This window comes from Diabrotica undecimpunctata, chromosome 1 (assembly GCF_040954645.1).
Source record: "Diabrotica undecimpunctata isolate CICGRU chromosome 1, icDiaUnde3, whole genome shotgun sequence".
NCBI lineage: Eukaryota > Metazoa > Arthropoda > Insecta > Coleoptera > Chrysomelidae > Diabrotica > Diabrotica undecimpunctata.
This window is the reverse complement of record NC_092803.1, coordinates 84,052,615-84,072,909: the sequence shown is the minus strand read 5'-3', so window position 1 is coordinate 84,072,909 and position 20,295 is coordinate 84,052,615. Positions and strand designations below refer to the sequence as shown.

At 32.0% G+C, this 20,295-nt stretch overlaps 1 protein-coding gene across 1 annotated transcript in view; it reads left to right on the top strand.

Annotated features, from left to right (window-relative positions):
• l(2)k05819 (transmembrane protein 94-like protein l(2)k05819) overlaps positions 1-17,328 on the top strand; it is a 115,539-nt gene extending 98,211 nt beyond the window's left edge. Inside the window, 2 exon segments of the mRNA XM_072544651.1 lie at positions 6,904-7,068; positions 15,492-17,328. Coding sequence (XP_072400752.1) covers positions 6,904-7,068; positions 15,492-15,564 — 238 coding nt within the window. The 3' untranslated portion in view covers positions 15,565-17,328.
• The last annotated feature ends 2,967 nt before the right edge of the window (positions 17,329-20,295 follow it).

The window sequence follows — 20,295 nt, the reverse complement described above, 5'->3', positions numbered from 1 at the left end:
CCCTTTTTAACTGCGGGCCGCCCGCAATAAACTTCTTACAATTTATGATTCTTAGTCGGAAATGTAAAATTTATGATTCACAAGTGTCATTGTATTGGGTTGACCATTCACACGTGTTTTAAAGGTTGTCAGAAACTTTATCCAAGGACAAAACGCAAATGAAGAAGCATAAAACTGTTTCACATCTTTAGAAAATATGATAGATAGAATCCTGGACAATTTAAAGCAGTCAAAAATGACAAAATAACTTTATACGCTTTATACATATTTACAGAATACAGATTTTTTGTTTTAACGTATATCATTGACAGTAAAAGTAAACAACTCTTTTTTGTTTTAATGCATTTCATTGACAATAAAAGTAAACAACTTTGTTTTAAAAACGCCATTCAAACAATATTTATTAGCATCTTATATTGCTCCGAATGGCTTCACTATGGAAAGTTAATGTTTTAGAAAACTACATATTCATATGTATGCACAGTATTATTGTTGTTGGATATAACGAGATCCGCTTATAACGAGGTAATTAGTCTGTCATTTCAGTTCTCGTTATAGAGGGAGTCTACTGTATATCCAAAAACGGTATTTAGGGCATCAGGTTGTCCCGCTGTACCTTCAATTTTACATTCTAACAACACCTTCGAAAATATGCTACAACCAATAAACAAATCAATAGATTGACTACAGTTAAATTCGGGATCGGCTAACTTCAAATTTTTAATGTAATCCCACGTCGATATGTCAATTTTGGTGCTGGGCAAATCCGAGCAAACCTGATCTGTAATAATAGCCTCCAAGTGAAACACCGGTGACTCCTGATGACATGGTTGGATAGAAAAACTTATTTGACCTTGATTCAGTTTCGTTTGCATCGAATTGAGTCCGTTAACTTCAAATTAACAAGGAATTTTAGGCAAGCCTAGTCTACTGGCAGCTTTTCGACTAATGAACGAACTCATTGAACCCGAATCTAGAAGACATCTCAAGGGCTATTTACACCCCTTACTATCAATCGCATGAACCAAAACGGTACCGAGCAAGATTTCTTTTGTTTCGTTTTTCTTCCCTACAAAACTAGCAGCACTGCTAGTTTCCCTTCAGACGAATTTTGTTCGACTCCCGATGCCCCTGGATTATTAGTATTTTCTGTGGACGTTTGACTGTTGGAACGATTTCTGTCGAAGTGCTATAGACTGTTATGAAGATGACTATTACATTTACTACATTTGAAGGCCTTTGGACACGACTTGACAGAATGATTGGCCTAATTAAGACACCGTAAACACGAGGAGGATTCTTTACAAAATTGGTATCTTTCTTCTGAAGATTTTTTCAAAAACAACTAACACTGGTTTAGAAAATGACTTTGTTTAAATAAGGCACAGCATATTACGACGAATTTGTAACAAAAGATGAACTAGATTATGCCTTGACTCATTAGAATATTTATAATTACACTTTGGCTCCGTATAAGTTGGAGCCCGCGACGATTTCTTAGATTTACTTAAGCTACTATTCAAATTATCGTAAGAAATGTACCGAATTTCAATAAACTCTACCAATTTTTGAAATGACGGAATTTTATTCGATTTATTTTCTAACTCAAATAACTTTACTGAATCCGCGTCTAGTTTCGACAAAAGTAAATTAAACATAATAAAGTCCCAATGTTCTGTCGGAAGACTTAATGTTTTCAATGCGGCTAAATTTTCTAAAAAGGTGTCTACTAATTTAGCCAGATTTTTCGAATTAACTACCGAGATTTTCTGTACGCCCATAATCGCGCTCGCACAACGACGAACATTTGTGTAGCGTTTAACAATTAGATCGTAAGCAATTTGATAATTATCGCTATTTATTGACAAATTACGAATCAAACTGAGTGGAGTCACCTCTAAACATCCTTTCAAATACTTAAACTTTTCTACATCTACTTGGCCTGCGTTATTATGAACAACTTTGTTATATAAGTAAAAATGAACTAAACTCCTTAAAATCACCCTTAAATTTAGGCAGCTCTATTTTAGGAAAGCGAATGTTAGATTGTTGAACTACTATCGATCTAAACGGTTCTGGAGTTTCAGATTGTGGCTCAAATAATTCCGCACTAAATAGTTTTATTTTATAAAATTGTTCCAAAAATAATTCCCGAACATTTTCTTCAGCCCTCGTATCCGCGTCTGGTACAGAAAGAATATTACCAATAATATTTGTGTGATGTTTTAAGAATTCTTCATGAATTGTATCTAATTCTTCTACTCTAATTTTAAATAAAGGTCGGATGGATAAGTCTGATTCGACATAGCTTTAAAACCTAAATTGAAAATTACCTGAATACCATTCATAGTTGTGTTTCTCGAAAATTTAAGTTTCTTATTCTTTTCTTCAAGTTTTCCCATTTTAAATTTCTAACAAATTCCAATTAATATTATACCCAGAAAACTGTACAAGACGGTGCTTTAAAACCCCGAAATCAACCAGTTGATATTTGATACTTTATTAAAACGACTATAATCCCTATTTCAAAAATCCCATAAATCTCCACTTAAATGCTCATAAATTATTCTCGAGCCTCGAATTTAATAGTTTTCGACAAGAGACGCAAATCAATTTACCCGGTTTTTTATGAACCTCCAAAACGATAAAAAAGACGACACCACGAGACGAAACCAACAATTCAAATTTAAATATAACAAAAATATGTTTTCAAAAAATGAGTTCAAATTCGGCTAGATAGCCAATGTGGCGAATTAAACAAACAATTAATTATTACGAGAATTAATAATAATTAAATTAACACCAACTATATTTCCTTCGATAGTCCTGGCGAGATGAATGAACTTGAACTCATAGGTGCAAATAATTATCAGAATTTAAATGGTTGCAATAAACAATCACAAACAATTTATAGCTTCAGGTAAAACTAGGTAAACTTACCGCTAATTACCATGATTTACACTACTTTACGAAACAACGAAAAAAACGAATTCAATATGAGGGTATTGGTTCACTGTCGAGTTGCGTCTGTCCCTCTTAACGACTCACGCTCTTGTGTTTAGCGAGATGAATTCCCCAAGCCCGAGCGGTATTATAGGGATCGAAGGAATACAGGGAGGACAAAATGTATTGATTAGTTTACACAAACATATTTGAATTTAAACAGGAAACTATCGGAAAAATCGTAAAACAAACTGGGAAGCATATCAAGCAGACCTGGAATGTTGTTTAGGGAGGGTTAAAGGAACGATTAGGCATACAATGGACCTAAATATAGTCCAGGGATTCCCGCATTATATATAGGCATATAATGAGGGAATGCAACTGGAAAGTCTTAAAGGACTCTCAAATAAGTAGTCCCTCACTCCAAAAGAAGTCAGGTGAATACGCACAGAATGGTGAGGAGACCCTGAAATAACTTTTCTGGGTGCGGTTTCCTGAGTATTAAACAAAACTGATAGCACTACAGACATGGCAGCAGACTGGACTGGATACCATGACTTATGGTTGTAGGGAAAACGGGCGTGTGGCAAAAGAAGTGGTAAACCAGAACAACATCAAATGTGCAGTAGAATCAATTGAATTCGGACGGGATTTGTCCAGTACTTTTACAAAAGAGAAATGATCTGTACAAAATATTATGTATAGATACTACAGACTTGCTTAGGACTGGGTTACATACCAAAAGCATGAAAGGCTTTTATACCCAAACCTGGAAAAACCGGACAGGAAAAAGGTAAGTGTATTCGTTGAAAATCCGATACATCAGGGGCAGTATGCGTATCGAGCTGGACTCTACGGAAACTGCACTGCACTATCTCATACAGAGGGTGGAGTACGTTCTAAAAAACCAATAGGTGATGTTGTGATGGTTATTTTGCCTACCACATAGGGTATTACTATAGGGGGTTGAAAATTGGGGACATAAATTGCTGGGCTGGCGATAGGGTAAGCAAAACAAACCGAAACGTTTGCGAACGGCTGCTCTTGGTTTGTTTGGAGAGCTGGGTCGTGAGAAAGTGAATGAAACAAGGGGACTGGAATGGGGTAACTACAAAAAGTGAATGAAAAGGGGTACTTACATGGATCTCCTGGACAAAACAACACAAGAAGATTCCTAAGCTATTTAAAACGAACGCCACTTACAAGAATCTTCCTGCTGGATGGAAAGATAGGCTTTTCTTTCCTAAAAAATACAAAAAATGGTTAAAATCTTTTTAAAAGAAATAATACTCTTGGTTTAGGGAAAAAATTACATATTGATTGTTATCTCACCACAAACAGTTACAAATATAAATAATAATAATTAAATACGAAAACAACTTACAATGTTGCTATCGGTTTACAACTCTAGACGTTGGAGACACTATAAGAATTTAAATTATTAATGGGCGACATTTTGTAGCGGAAATAAATTATTACAAATGAAAAATATCTTTTTAAATGGAACTATGCATACAGGTTAACCTTTTTTAAAAACAAAGCAAAACAAATTCTAAATTTATGGTTAGGTATGTACCAAATGTCAAGAAAATAATGCTGTTATATGTCAATACTAAATTTTCTTAACTTGTCATGAAAGCAATTATTGATGGAAAATGTCTATTTTTGCTTTAAAAAAATTTAACAAAAAAAGTACCTGATTTTCACTGAATGTTATATCTCCTTTAAAAGTTCTGGGGTTGGAACTGGACTCAAAACTCACTGCAAAGCAAACAAATGCGTCTCACAAACTGCAAAAATAGTCTGGAATGACCGGGGACAACAAATTGAGGATGGAACATTGGATTATCTTGACGCAATCTTCAAAACTTGGCTTTTAAAACACTCAAGCCGTTGCTTGGAACCATGTGGACGTCTATAAAGTTGCTTGGTACGACGTTTTACAAATCCCTCAGGTGAAACACAGCAAGAACCAAAACAGTGATTAGAACAGTGCAGAATTAAGACGTAAAATATGACCATATTTTACTTCGCAGTTGAAATTGCCATGATTTTTTCTTCAGTGTCTAGACGCTTACGTTACAATATAAACAGAAACTCAACGGAAATTTATACATGCTACAATGTTAGATTTATTTCTCCACATACAGGGAGCATTCGACAGACAACACCTACAAAACAATCACAAGGGCTATTCGTCTAAAAGGAGTAGACGAAACAAGCTGCAGATAACTGGTTGCTGAGGACCCGTGTGATATACGCAACGTTACTGGGGGATACAGTGTTAGCACAGGTAGCCATAGGCTGTCCGCAGGGAGAGTCTTTTCTCCTATCTTGTGAATTCTGCCCATGGATGGGATGATAGCTAGATTCAGCAACGATATGCATCATGTCCTTTGCTATGCGAGTGACCTGGTTCTCTTACCCCACGGAAAATGTAATGGCACAGTTAAAGATAAAATGAAACAGGCTCTGACTATAATTACAATCAAGTTACATAATGGACTAAAGTACACACGTTAAGCAGGTGAGTGAAGTAAAGTATCTTGCAGTAATATGAGATTCGAAGATTACTTTGAACGAATAAGCAAGAAAGCGATAATTACGTTAAAGGTAGCCGTACGAACTCATGGAAAAATGTAGGGTTTAAAATCAGATATGTTGGATTTATAACATGGTGGTAAAACAAACAGTTACATATGCATTAGTGGTATGGTGATCAAAGCAGCAAAAAAGTGTCATCTTCAAAGTTTGAAGTTCAAACTAAGCAAGGTGCAAAGAATTGCTGGATATTATAAACTGCAAGAAATCCCGAGAAACGTACCGGTTGGATCAGTACATACTAACATCATAAATGATCATATATGTCATCTAAACGTCTGTTATTATAAGAATGAATATGTTTCTTGAAATAATCAGATAAACATATTCAGAGATAGTGACAAAACACGTGGCAAAATATATATTGGACGGACATGTACTAATAATCCGCTGAAGTACTGCGGAAAACAATCAGGAATCAGTTCATTATCTTAACAGGCTTCCTTACTTAATACAAATATATCAGTCAAAGAATATCTGCATACAACGGCGTTGTTTTATCGAGACTTAAGCTACAGACTATATAGTGGAGAACCTGAAACAGTCAATCATATCATGCATGACTGCGAGGCATTAGATCGCAGATGGCCCATCCACTAGGCCTGTACAAGCTGGCACATGATTCCAGAGTCCTGAAATGGGTATCATATCATGAAGGAATGGAGGATGTACAATAATCCAACTGGCAGCAGTACGACCGGTTTACAAGAAACGGCTTTCATGAAAAAAAAAACACAGATTTAGTGTCTTTTACGCTTTTTGCATATTTTCTATCAATTTCTGGCAGATTTCTGTAATTTGTTGAGTTCATGTCACGATATTATCGTAACTTGGTAACTTGTATTAACCGATAGATCAGTCGACTTTTGGTGATAATAGTTACGTTAAATATTTCTTTTTCATCGACCATTGAAGATTTTCAATTAGATTGGGGTCTGGTGAATTTTTGGAACAGCCAAACAATTTTATCTGGTTATCATTTATGAATTTTATACAAGTTCTTGCCTTGTAGCAAGGCGGGGAGTCATTCATGAACCTATAGTATAGTATTTTTTTCAAGGGAGCAGTGAAAATCTTCAGCGTCTTTATTTTCTTCTAAGTTATTATTAAGGAAATGTTTCGTTTTATATTTCTTACAAATACAAATGTTCATCAATCATTTTATGCGGTCCAAAACCGTTCATGAAACTTTGGATGTTGTTTTACTGTTGCTGTGATCGTGTTGCTGGGTTTATTAATAAAGTTTTTATTAATTTCTATAACTTGCTCTCTCTAATAAAGAGAAACATACCACTGACTTGTGGCAATGACAGCCTTGGCACAAAATGGCATCCTGATGAATTTTTTTATTATTTTAAGGATAATAGTACAATGCGTATATTCAAGTCTAGTCTTCAGAGATATCGTTAGTACTCAAAATGCAAACATTGAATTTGACATACCTCGTTGGGTCATCATTTTTGCCGCCATATCACCTGTAGCAGTATTTTTAGTCAACGAAGTGACCAAAAGGCAAGAAATAATGTAAGTTATATATTTAATTGTTATTACAATACTTTGTTTTTGATTTGTTATATATATATATATATATATATATATATATGTATATATAAATCTTTAGAAATATTAGGGAAATGAGATTTTTCTCGTGATACTGACCCCTCCAGGCAAACGACAGTTGTTTTGAGTAGTATGTACGTCTACAACAAGTACCGATATGGTTCCTGCAGTCGATTTTTATGGACTTAATTGCTTATTAACAAATTAAGATCAAAAAACGGTCAATTTTTGCTTTTTTCGTCCATCAGCATAAAGTGGAGCATTTGAAACAAATTTATTTATTTATTTATTTCAACGGTAGAACCATTTACAATAAAATACAACAAATAGTAAAAAGTAAAGATCATGTACAATAAACATCAAAAAAATAACAAAGAAACAATTAAACAGTAAAAATTTGTACATTAAAACAGTATATCAAATCACAAAAGTTGAAAAAATATCACATATCTAGATTAATAATTAGATTCTTAAGTTGCCTTTTGAAAACATTAATGTTTGGACAGAATGGATCCAATAGGGGGTCATTGCAAGAGCTGAGCATTCTCGACAAGGGAAAATGACGAGTATAATGAGTCCTATGAAAAGGAATATAAAAGACTGCAGTGTGTCGAGTTTTATGTATTGTGTTTAAGTGTACATTGGCTAATAACGGGGGACAATTAATAACGTTGTTTAGAATTTTAAACAAAAATAACATATCAGCTCTCAACCTGCTGTTCTTCAATGTAGCAATATTAAATTGAGACATTATTATAGAATAATCTATGAAATAATTTTCAGTATTTCTTATATTAATATGTACTTTAAAAGCTAAAGATCTTAGAAACCTCCTCTGAACGCTCTCCAATCCATTAATGTAGACTTGATGAAATGGGAACCAAACAACAGAGCAGTATTCAACACCTGATCGTACCAGAGAGCAATACAATAATTTGAATACAATATGTGAGAGATCATGACTGTTACGATAAATAAAATCAAGATTACGAAATGCTGTTTCCTTAATTTTAAGAAAATGGCTTCTAAATGTCAATGCACAATCCAATAATACACCCAAATCTCTAACCTCAGTAACTGAATCCAAGAGTACATCATTAAGAACATATCTATTAGCTATTAGATTATTTATACGATCAAATGAAATACAAGAACATTTAATTGGATTTAAGCTTAAACCATTTTGTTTTGGCCATAAACATATATTATTTATGTAAGAAATATATCAGAAAACCAATTGTCACATCAAAAAACTTTTACTCCAATTAACAATGGGGTCACCCAAGCCAGATGCATGAAGTTTGTGGACCAAAAGATTATGATTAACCTGGTCAAAGGCCTTTGAGAATTCAGTAAATGCTGTTGACCTGAATTTTATTCTCAAATGCACCCACAACAACAAGTATTGTTGGTAATTGACAAGGTTTGTTACTGTTGACTTCCCGTTAGAAAATCCATATTTTTCATGAATAATTATGTTTCTGCAAACACAGGAGAGATTTATTGATACCAATTTATTAAGAAGTTTCAGGATTGCTGATTGAATAGTTATACCTCTATAATTGTTCACACACTCACGATTGCCAGATTTATAGATAGGTGTAAGAAAACTATTTTTCCAAAATTGTGGAAATACAGAAGATGACAATGATAAATTGAAAATTTGTTGTAAAGGTTTACAAAGGGAAAAATACAGTTCTTAATAAGTGCTGCAGGTATACCATCAGGCCCTGAAGAATATGTAGATTTTATGTTTTTAATCCCCTCGAAAACATCAGTCAGACTAAACTTCAGAATCTGGAAATCTACACTATAGTCCAATTTAAAATTAGGTAAATTATACTCACTATCATTATATGTACCTGAAAAATAACTGGAAAATAGATTGACTATTTCATCACCATTCTGAGCTATTACATCCCCACCTTTATTAGACATTACATTAGGATAAGCACTAGACCAACATGTAGCACTAACATACCTCCAAAAAGAGTGGGGATTACTTGAAAGATTTGCTTGAATATTCTCTAAATTTCAGAGTAAGAAACTTATAAGTCATATAATAACCTTCAAAATGGCGTAAAGGTTTTTTGGTTATCGAAATCAATAAAACTCAAAAAATTTGTCAGATACGATACTTTTTTTTTTCATAAAATCTATTTAAATAAATTATTTACAAAGTTTATTGAAGAAGTATATATCAATCATAAATATTTACGTTTTAATCAATTCAATCAATCAATTGCGTTTAACTCTTATTTTCTGCAAATGATTTTGTAACTTCAGTTTTTCATTAATCTAATAGCATGTTTAACAAGAAATAAAATCTAGTCTATTTGAGAATTTTTTATTTCCAAAGCAATACATAAACAATACCATTTCTGGAAACAATTAAATAGGATAATTTGTTTTTTTTTTCATAAAATCTATTTAAATAAATTATTTACAAAGTTTATTGAAGAAGTATATATTAATCATAAATATTTACGTTTAAAATTACCTCAAATATTACTAAAAAAATAAAAAATTGGAAAAAAAGTTTAAACAAATTAGAGGGTTTATTTAACAATTTATTTATTTAAATAATGTATATTCGTAATGTACGCAAAAAGCACATACTAATTAAAAAATCATGGTCGAAATCCATAAACAAGAAACAGAGATACAGTTAGAACAGCTCTAACATACAGTTCTAATAGCTCCTTTCCATCGCTCCCACGAGTTCCAAAGCTCGTGAGGCCGATTTTGAGGACCATATTTTGAAGCTTTATGGACGATTTCGTTAAAAAACAATGTTTTTCGTACTTGGCACTTTACAATTATAAGTATTTTCTTTCAAATGAGGCTAATTGTTATAAACAAAGCTGCTGTGAATTAAAAAAAGGACTATTTTGGTCCCAAGTTGTCCTAGAACAACTTTTTCTCTTTTTAAACTTGTGAAAAAAATTCAAACTTGCCAAATAGAAAAAAATAATTTTCCTGCATGCAATGGTTAAAAAGTTATTCTAATTGTTTATAAGGAAAAAATCGACATGCTTTAGTAAAATAATTCTGTAATGTTTATAATTATATTTCTGCATTATTTTTTAATAGTATTGATAGAATAAATCTTCTTCTTTTATAAGCAAGAAGTAGAATTACTGTAACTTCATTATTTTCGGACTTATATTGTTGCAAACAAATTTAATTTGGAATAAACAATAAAATAAGTTTTAAACTATTTGACCGATCGATACCTTTGAAATTTTGATTATATTTTAAGCACCATAAGTCCCAATATTCCATGTAATATGAAGATTCTAAATTTGTTTCTAAAAAAGGTGATTTTGTGGCTTTAGCACTTAGCTATTTAGTCAGATACGTTTTGAAAATAAATAAATGAAAAATTTAATATTAATATTCTAATATAATTAATAGGTACTAATAATCAGGAAAGACAGGGAGGTTTGTTTAAGACATTACTAGAAATAGGTCACGGAAAGTGTGTCAGGAACACAATTTTTCTCATCTCGTAACATTTCAGCTGAAGAGGTTATTACGGTTTTAGCAATAGAATCAACGTGCTCATTATATTTTATACCAACATCAGCTTTTACCCAAACAAAATTAGTAGTTTTATTTTTAAGGTTGACACGCATGTACTTAATTTGGTTAATAAAAGGATTAGAATTATAATTGGGTAACTTTGAGCTTATGAGAGATAATAAAACTGACAATGAATCGGATATTATTAAAGCTGCATTATTGTTTAATATCTGTCGAAATATATCAAGACATCAAGAATTGCTAGTGCTTTAGCACTAAAAATCGAGCGATTGAGAGGTAGTTTGAACATTTTTTCTGTCGACTTGGATGGAAGCAGAAAGCACATCCGGTTCCTACTAATGTTTTTAGTGCATCTGTATAGATTACAGTTGCCTTGGGCCATTTTTCTATAAAGGAATTTAAGACACATGAGTCTAATAATGAAATATAATATGTTGGTATGTGTATGTCAGCTTCATAAAAAAATGCTAAATAGTCGTTAATATGCAGGTTGCTAATACTGTTGGTATTAACATACAAAACATTTGACCAATTTGTGTTGCCTGTGATATTCGAAACTTTGACATTGACAGCTACAATTTCTAAAACGCCGCAAATAGCTCAGAGGAAAATGGAAAGGTCAATGCCTGAGTATATCGTTTCGTGACCGAGTTAGAAATGAAGACTTAAGACGAAGAACAGGAGTTACCAATGTAATTTCGCGAAATGTTCACACTGAAATGGAACTGGGCCGGACACGTCGCCCGAATCGATGATAAAAGGTGGACGAAGAGATTGCTTGAGTGGAGGCCTGGGTTAGACAAAAGAAGTAGAGGAAGACCCCCTATTCGTTGGAATGACAATCTCAAGAAAATGTCAAGAAATTGGATGAAAAATGCTCAAGAGCACAATGGACTAAAATGAGGGAGGCCTATGTCCAGCAGTGGACACAAAGGACTGGGTGATGATGATGAATACTGTTGGTATACTTATTGTTACATATGACTCTAAAGACCGTGCAAAGAGTTGGTGGATTTTCATGAGTCCATTAACTGTGTGTTAGATCATCTGTGTTTAGTGAGCTTATGGTAGAATATAAGGAATTGTTGATACACGAAATGTTCACTACAAATTTTTCATTTAGATAACTCGTCTAAAATTCAAAGGAGGCTCTAAAGCTTTAACATGCAACGGAGCTATTGGAGTAGACTTCATTGCTACCATACACATACGTAGAACAGTACGTTGAAATACTTCAATTTTATTTAAAATGTGTTTACTTGCTGATCCATAAAGTATACATCCATTTCCAGAATAGATCTGTAAGATTTGTAAAATAGCAAAGCTGTTTCTACGTCGGCTTCCCACCAAGTTTTAGAAATGGATTTTAAAAAATTAAGACCTTTATTGCTTTTTTCAAGCATATACTAGATGTGTAATTTCCATGTTAACTTTTAATGTAGAAACATAACTAGTTATTTTATTGACTTGCAGAAATTAAAAGTTGGGTCATTTAATAAAATAGTATTTATGTTTTAGTTTTAGGAATATTATGTCGTGAAAAAATACACACGATTTTGTTACGATTGTAAGGATGTGTTCATGTTTTGTCCTTTCAGTATAGACGAGGAAATGATCAGCATATTGGATTGTTTTATAAGTAATATTTGGTGTCTTAAGATTATGAAAATCAGCTGTATACAGATTAAAAAGAAAAAGGCTTAAGGCTGATCCCTGGGGTAATCCCCAACTATTATAACGTGGTCCAAGAAGTTTATTTTTATGGTTTCATACATAAAGGCGTCTATGAAATAGAAATTAAAGATGGTTTGTGCTAGTTTTGTGGGTATTTGAAACTTATTGATCATTTTGTCTTTTAATCGAGATAAACACACACTACCATAGGCGCCTTCTATATCTAGAAATAAAGCAAATAATTATTTCTAGAAAAATTACTCTGTACTTCCATTACAAGTGTAGCTAGAGCATCTAAAGTTCCACATCTTCATTTGTATCCAAACTGATTGTTTGGTAGTAATTTTTTGTTATGGACCCACCATTCTAGTTTGTTTTAAAAGCCGTTCTTTTAAATTCTGTTTTAAAATCCGTTTCATTAAAAAGTTTTAAATACACAGGAAAATAAAGAAATAGGTCCATAAGATTCGGCTGAATTTTCAAAATGTTTATTTTTGTAATTTTTGTTTGTCGATAATATTGTCACAATCAATATTCCACCAAGGAGGTGGGTGTCGTTTACATTTATAGGTTTATATTGGGATATAGCTGCTACTGCCACCGTATTTAGGTATATTATTTATGAAGGAGGAGTACTGATCAGTTAAATTATCTGAGATTATCTGAAGATTGTTCGTATCATGCAAATTCTGAATAGTCGAGGTATATAATGTCCAATTAGCTTTTTTAATATTCCATTTATTTTTTGGAGATATTTCAAAATGTCTTGTTAGCTAGTTCAGTTAAACAAAAAGTTACATCAACAGCTGAAAATTGTTGATTGGGACGTCTCAAAATTATACGTTCCTTATTGCGTAAAACAGTTAAATTTAAATCATATCATTATCATTGGCCCATCAAATTGATCAAAAATGTTAACCCAATCGTCAAGTATATTGTTGGTATTTTTGGAGGTTTATAAATAGACAAAAAGTTTAACGTTTCATATTTAATTTTGGATAGCACCCACTAAAATATTTTCATTGTAATTTATATTGATTTTATGTTCCACAAATCGAAGAGATTTTTGTACCAAAATTGCTACACCAGCATAGCCCACTTATTGTACCCACTGAAAATATATTGTTGATTTCTTTTAAACCGCGTTTCGCTTATAAGAGCAATGTCGATATTTTTATCATAAACAAATTTTACCAGACTATTTTTCTTAGCCAAAGCAGAACGTGCATTTATTACATTACATTTAAATTTCAAGTTTTAGGATTGAATTTTATTGGTTTTTGAAAGTTTCCTCCAATTCCTGTTCTATATATATACTATTTGTAGTTACGTTAATATTAATAGGTTGTATGTTGTTACTTGAAAGTATTTTATTTAAAAAATCCATGATAAAAATCGATGTTGCTGGGCTCTACTACTGTTTTTGCTTTCCAAACTAGAGTAGTTTGGTTTATTTGAATTTATTGGCAGAGGTTGTGAAGGTTCAAAGGAGAATGGAAACAATGGTTTGTGGACAGGTGATTTGGTAGTGGAAGACTTTGATTTTCTTTTCTTTTTCGTTACGTTGGTTGTTAAAAAGTTCTGGAAAATTTTTCTCATAATTTGTTAGCGGTGAATATAAGCTGTGGCTTACGAAACTGGATAAGGAGTTTTCAGATATGTCTTTGGTTTCTTTAAAGGAGGTTTTTTTGCCCTATCATTATATTTTTATTTTTTTTTATTATCATAAGAGGGGCACTTTTTGAGTTAGATACGTGATCTCTGCTTTTACAGTGTATACAAAAAATCAATAAAATTTTTTATCGCAATTGTGTTTATCATCTTTAATTTCACCACAATTTATACACCTGTTATATTATTTAAATACGTGCCCATATCTTAAACATTTATAACATTGAATTACTCTTCCTACAAACTGTTTAACCGAAAAAAAAACTCGATTAAAAGCTATGCGATTTGGTAAAATATTCCCCTCAAAAGTAACGACAAGTTTTTTAGGTACGAATTCGACTGTTTTGACTTCTTTTTGGACTTTTCTATTTAACCTGTATATGCTAGTAACGCGAGTGTATGATTAAATATTTTCCATGAGATAGTTGATATCATAACGACTATCAACATCTCTTATTAATCCTTAAATTTCAAGTAAATGGTTTGATATAAATGCTCTTAAATTTTCTGATTTTAGTAGAATATGTTTTACTAAATTTTTGCCTCTAATATTGATTTCAATCAAACCTTACTCCTGTTTCGGTCTATACTTTTAATTTCCAAAATGTTTATAAGTTTAAATTTTTAAAAAATAGTATGTCCTACTGTCATAGGATGTAATCTCCCTAAATTGTTATTGTCGATACTTTCTATGTATACCCAAATATTTTGCATATTGTACTTATCTGAGAGAAGATTGAATGTTTTTAGTTCTAACTGCTTTGCTGTTTTCTGTAGGTCACTATCACTTGGATTATTATTATTAACACTTGAACTTGAATCACTGATGTACATATCACCATCTGTCGTCACAAAAGACGTCCCTTGTTTTTTATTGTCCCCTATCGAGAACTGATATTATTTGTATCAGTTATTCAGTATACAGTTTTTAATTGTCTTTTCAATAAAAATTAAAAGTTTATCTATACGAACAGGCGTAAAAACTTGTTCACTGACCACACTATCGCTTGTCCGAATCGTATGATGGTTAAAATAATACTCGAATTAAACTCTAAAATATGGAGAAAGTTTAAAATTTGTATCCACAAGTTAATAACATTTATAAAAAAACCAAAATGTCTTACTTATTTTACAATTTTCTAAGCAACAAATAAGGTTAAAGACATTTTAAAAAACGCCATTTTTGAAGGATTTTATATGACATAAGTTTCTTAGCGAAAAAAGCGAAAATTTACCGTTTTTTGACCTTAAATTTTGAATAACTAATTAAGTCCAAAAAATCAATTACATGAAACATATAGGTTCTTGTTAGAGGTCCATACTACTCAAAACAACTGTCGTTTGTCTCTCAAGGAGCCTGTGTCACAAACAGGGTACGTTTTTTGCTAATTTCCCTGAACTACATATCATTGTCTTGAATTAAAGTAATACTTAATGAAAGTTTAAAAAGCCGCGTTTTTTATTTTATTTATAAATCTGTATTTTCTATTTTTTAGGGTGAAGGAACGATTTCTAAAAAGAGCTCGCTTGGATTTTGGTACGAAGCTGGGAATGAACTCCCCTTTTTAAGAATGTACAGAAATTCAAAAAAGTGTGTTAATACACTATGTACTCGTGGAAACAATTATAATATATATATATATATATATATATATATATATATATATATATATATATATATATATATATATATATATATATATGTAAATCCCGAAATTGGGTAAAACTAGTTTTACCTGGATACTTTGCATATTATCCAAATTTGCTGGATAAAAGGCAAAGGAGAACTTCTTAATTTATGCGGGTCATTCCAGATATATTTAATGTAAAATGGATAAAGCAGTATATTTTAAAGTTTAGTATAAGAGTAACAATTACTTACGTTTAAGTTTTATTCGCTTTCATTTATTTGAACAGGATAATATAGTATTAACCGGATAAGTCCTGAATACAACAAAAATATTCACAAATATAATAGCTTTATCCACTATGCTTGGATAATTCTAACTTTATCTGGGTAATTCTAGTATTATCCAAACATTCGCGTTTTAACCGTATATATATATATATATATATATATAGTTTTTAACAAAAGATCATGACAAAATATTTGTTCGATGAACATTAGAATAGAAATATGTTATAATCTTTTATATGTAATGGAAGAAGTCCATATTTTTGCTACTACATGAAGATTTGAGATTATAGAAACATAATCACCGTAGTTTGATTATTTGCAGAATATACTTTAGTTTAAATTTTGAGGATTTGACAATGTTGCCCAGTCACAAAAAGGTAACGAATTTTATGAAAATGATATGACAAAAGATTTTAAAGCTTTTTGACAGAAATACCTTATTATAGTTGGTTCACTCAGTTTGTATTTTGATGTAGTCATTGTTCTATAGGTATTGGCATCACTGTTCTATAGCAGCAATCGGGTTTACTTTTTATATGAATTATAATAGATGATATTCCTATCTTGTATTTTTAATATGGAATTTATTCATTGTAGATCAAAATTGAGTATGTTGTTTCATGATGAAAATATTAATACCGACCCATCGAGAAAATCGTAATTAGGATAGGTGGTTAAGATCATATTTAAATAACGCTGGAGTGCGTGACATTTATTTGCTTATCATTGTCAATATAAAGGTGGTTTATAAACATTAAATTCAAAATTTATTAAAACAATTATAAACAATATGTTAGGTTAAGTATATGACATTTTATGCAATTGGCTCAAAATTGAAACGACAATATTTTGATTGCACACACTAATCTAATTAGGTTTTTTTGATGGCTCTGTATATAAAAAAATGATCTCTGTTGTAATCGTTCTTAAACAATTAGAAGAAAATGAAGTAATTAACAATTCAAATACGGTAGTTGATTGCTATCCTCTATTTTCTTTCTCAATTTCCTTTTTTTTTTCCTTAAATGTGGTAATAATTATCATAATTATAAAAAAAAATCATTAGAAAATGATCTGGCAACGCAGTTGGTACTATCTTTAACAGGGATGACTACATAAGTCCTTGCTTTTAATGATGTCATCAATAGCCTATGTAGGAAAGAACATGATGTACAAGATAATTTCATAATTCTGGTCGAAAGATCCTAAGCTGGTTGGCCTCATTATTAATTTGATAAAGTTGAACATTTACAATATTTGGGATCAACGATAACTAATTTCAATTCTCATCTATTTGAGATATTTGAGATTTCACACAACAGTTCGATAGATGCTTTACAAATTGGGAACAACTGCGTTCATTTTATATTCGTTCTTCCTCTAAACCCCCTCTTATTTATGTATATATATATATATATATATATATATATATATATATATATATATATATATATATATTATATATAAATATTATATATATATATAACTATATATATATATTATATATATATATATAGTTATTAGGTCTAATACTATTACAAGAATTAATATTAAACTCAACAGGTTTCGGGGTTGAACTGCACTGGGCCGAGCTTTCGACATATTCTCTGATCTCTTCTTCGGGGCATCAGAGCTCTTAGTCTCCCGAGATCCCAGACATTACTACACTGACCACTAAGCAATGCACTACTGCTACTGGGAACAGCGGACGGTTCATTTATACTGATTGAAGGGTGGAGCGGACGATATTTTCTTTATTAGAGATCTCCATGTCGATGGTAACCAAATGCCGTCATCTCTTTTATTGAGACAATTTGGCCTTTCTTCAATTTTTATGGCTTCTAGGATAATTCTTGGTTTATAGAAGCGGATAGGGGTACGATTCTGGAGTTGTCAAAATAAATTTTTTTGACTTATATGAAGATAATTGTTGACCTAAAGCTGAAATGGAATCGGAATTGCGAACAGAAAGAGTTTGGCCTATATAAGGTATGGGGCAGTCTGCACAACGAATTTCATAAACTCCGTGTTGTTCACTTGGAATGTTGCCTTTGATTGATCGAACAAGAGATGAAAGTTTTTGTTGGGGGGTAAATATTGTCTTTATTTCACTATTCATTTCACTAGACGAAAACTATATGTTACCAATATCAATATTTTTAATATATGGTCATATATTCATTTCAATGTACATCCTATATTATGGGATAGTTTCGACCGTATCAACACACAGACATACCGAACCACTTTCGAATCCAAGACTGAAACTCAGAAGCGTAAGATCCTAAGCGCATCTAGTTGCCGAACAAATTCCAAAACCTACAACTTTAAAATCCACTACAGTGGTTCAGAACTTTTCTGATACCCCTATTTTGACCATTGCCACTAAAGCTTTAGCAAAAGGTTTCAATGACTCTGTGTTTCATTGACTCAGGTCACATTCGAATTGGGACAATCCTCTGTGAAACTGAAGAAGTCATCTCTAGTTTACTTTCCGAAGATGCTGAAATAACTGGACACAACATCGCTAGAGTTCTTAGAAACTCAAAGCCTCCTACTCCGAACATTGGCCAAACTGAGAAAAAAGTCCTGAAAGAACTTCAGTCAAATCCAAATCTAGTGATTCTTCTCGCTGATAATGGAAATGCCACCTAAACACGTCTTCTTACATTAATAGACTATCAAATCTCATTAATACTCCAGACTACAGACCAATTCCTAATAATCCAATAACCTATCTTGAGAAAACAATAAAAGCTATTATCAATAAAACCTCCCTTCCTGTTAAAATTCGTTCCCTTCTTTAAACAATATCCTAGCACACCGTCAGACATTCTAGTAAGTTTCGATATCGTTTCACTTTTTACAAACATTTCTATAGACGAAACTCTAAACATTCTGAAAACCAAATACAGTATCCAGCAAGAACACTTATCTCTCATTAAACATTGTATGTCCAACGCTTATTTCAGCTTCCTAAAGCAATTATATAGACAAATAAATGGTGCCCCAATGGGCTCCCCACTTTCTCCAGTAATTGCTAATATCTTTATGGAAGACTTCGAGACCCGAGCACTATCACACATCAATGCTCAAACCCACATGTTGGCGACGATATGTTGATGATATATTCGTCATTTGGCCCCACGGCATGAATGCTTTGGTGTCTTTTAAACCCATTTGAATGGTATACATCCTAGTATCCAGTTCACGATGGAGGAGGAAACTGATTCATCCCTATCGTTTCTCGACGTTATCATAAAGAAATACCAATCCTAAAGGTGCAGTCTCTCTTATGCGATTGTCACATGAGCTCGACACATATCTACATGTATTAAAATAGCAAGAATTGGAGGAGAACATTTTAAAAATGATGATAAATAACTCCAAAAAGAGTAAAACTCATAAAATGTATGTGAGGAGGGTTGAAGAAGGATACCAATCTAATTTAAGTAAAATCTGGTTGAGAATGACACTAAATTTCATGGTTTCTTTAGTTTGACGAAGAATCAGTTTGATTTTGTGTTATGTGCTATTAAGGAAGACAACGAAATCTCCTTCAAAAATGGCAAAAAGAGTTATAACACCAGAAGAAAAACTTGCTGTCACATTAAGGTTAGTTGATAGAAAATCTGTGCAATTATGAAAACAATAGCATTGTTTATGTTAAACATTATTATTATTGATATCTACAAATTAAATAATATTATTGAAATATTAATTAATGCATGTATTTCATTTCAGATTCTTGACAACAGGAGAATCTTTCCATTCTTTAAGATTTGCATTCAGAATATCCCACAACTATATAAGTGTGATTATCTCTAATGTACTATCAGCAATATGTAAGAGATTAAATAATGTACTAATGGCTGCACCAACAGAGGACACATGGAAAAAAAATTCAATAGAATTCTGGGAAAGATGGAATTTTCCAAATTGTATCGCTGCAATTGATGGAAAGCATGTTAGAATAGTATGCCCTTCCAGAACTGGCTCTCAATTTTTTAATTACAAAAGCTATTTTTCAATAGTTCTGTTAGCCATTGTGGATGCAGATTATAAATTTACAGCTGTTGATGTAGGCTCTTATAGCAGAGAGGGTTACAATAACATATTTAGTAAGTCTACATTAGAAAAAGAGTTTTATGAGAACACCATTAACTTCCCTCAAGATTCTGCATTGCCTGGCTCAGAGAGAGTTGTGCCATTTGTAATTGTCGGAGATGAAGTCTTTCGGCTTCACAAAAATCTAATGAAGCCCTATAATAAAGAACAGGCCAAGGGGGACTTAATGCTGTATTTAATTATCGAATATGTAGAGCTAGACGGGTATCTAAAAATGCTTTTGGACTTCTCAGTCAAGTTTTTCGAGTATTTTA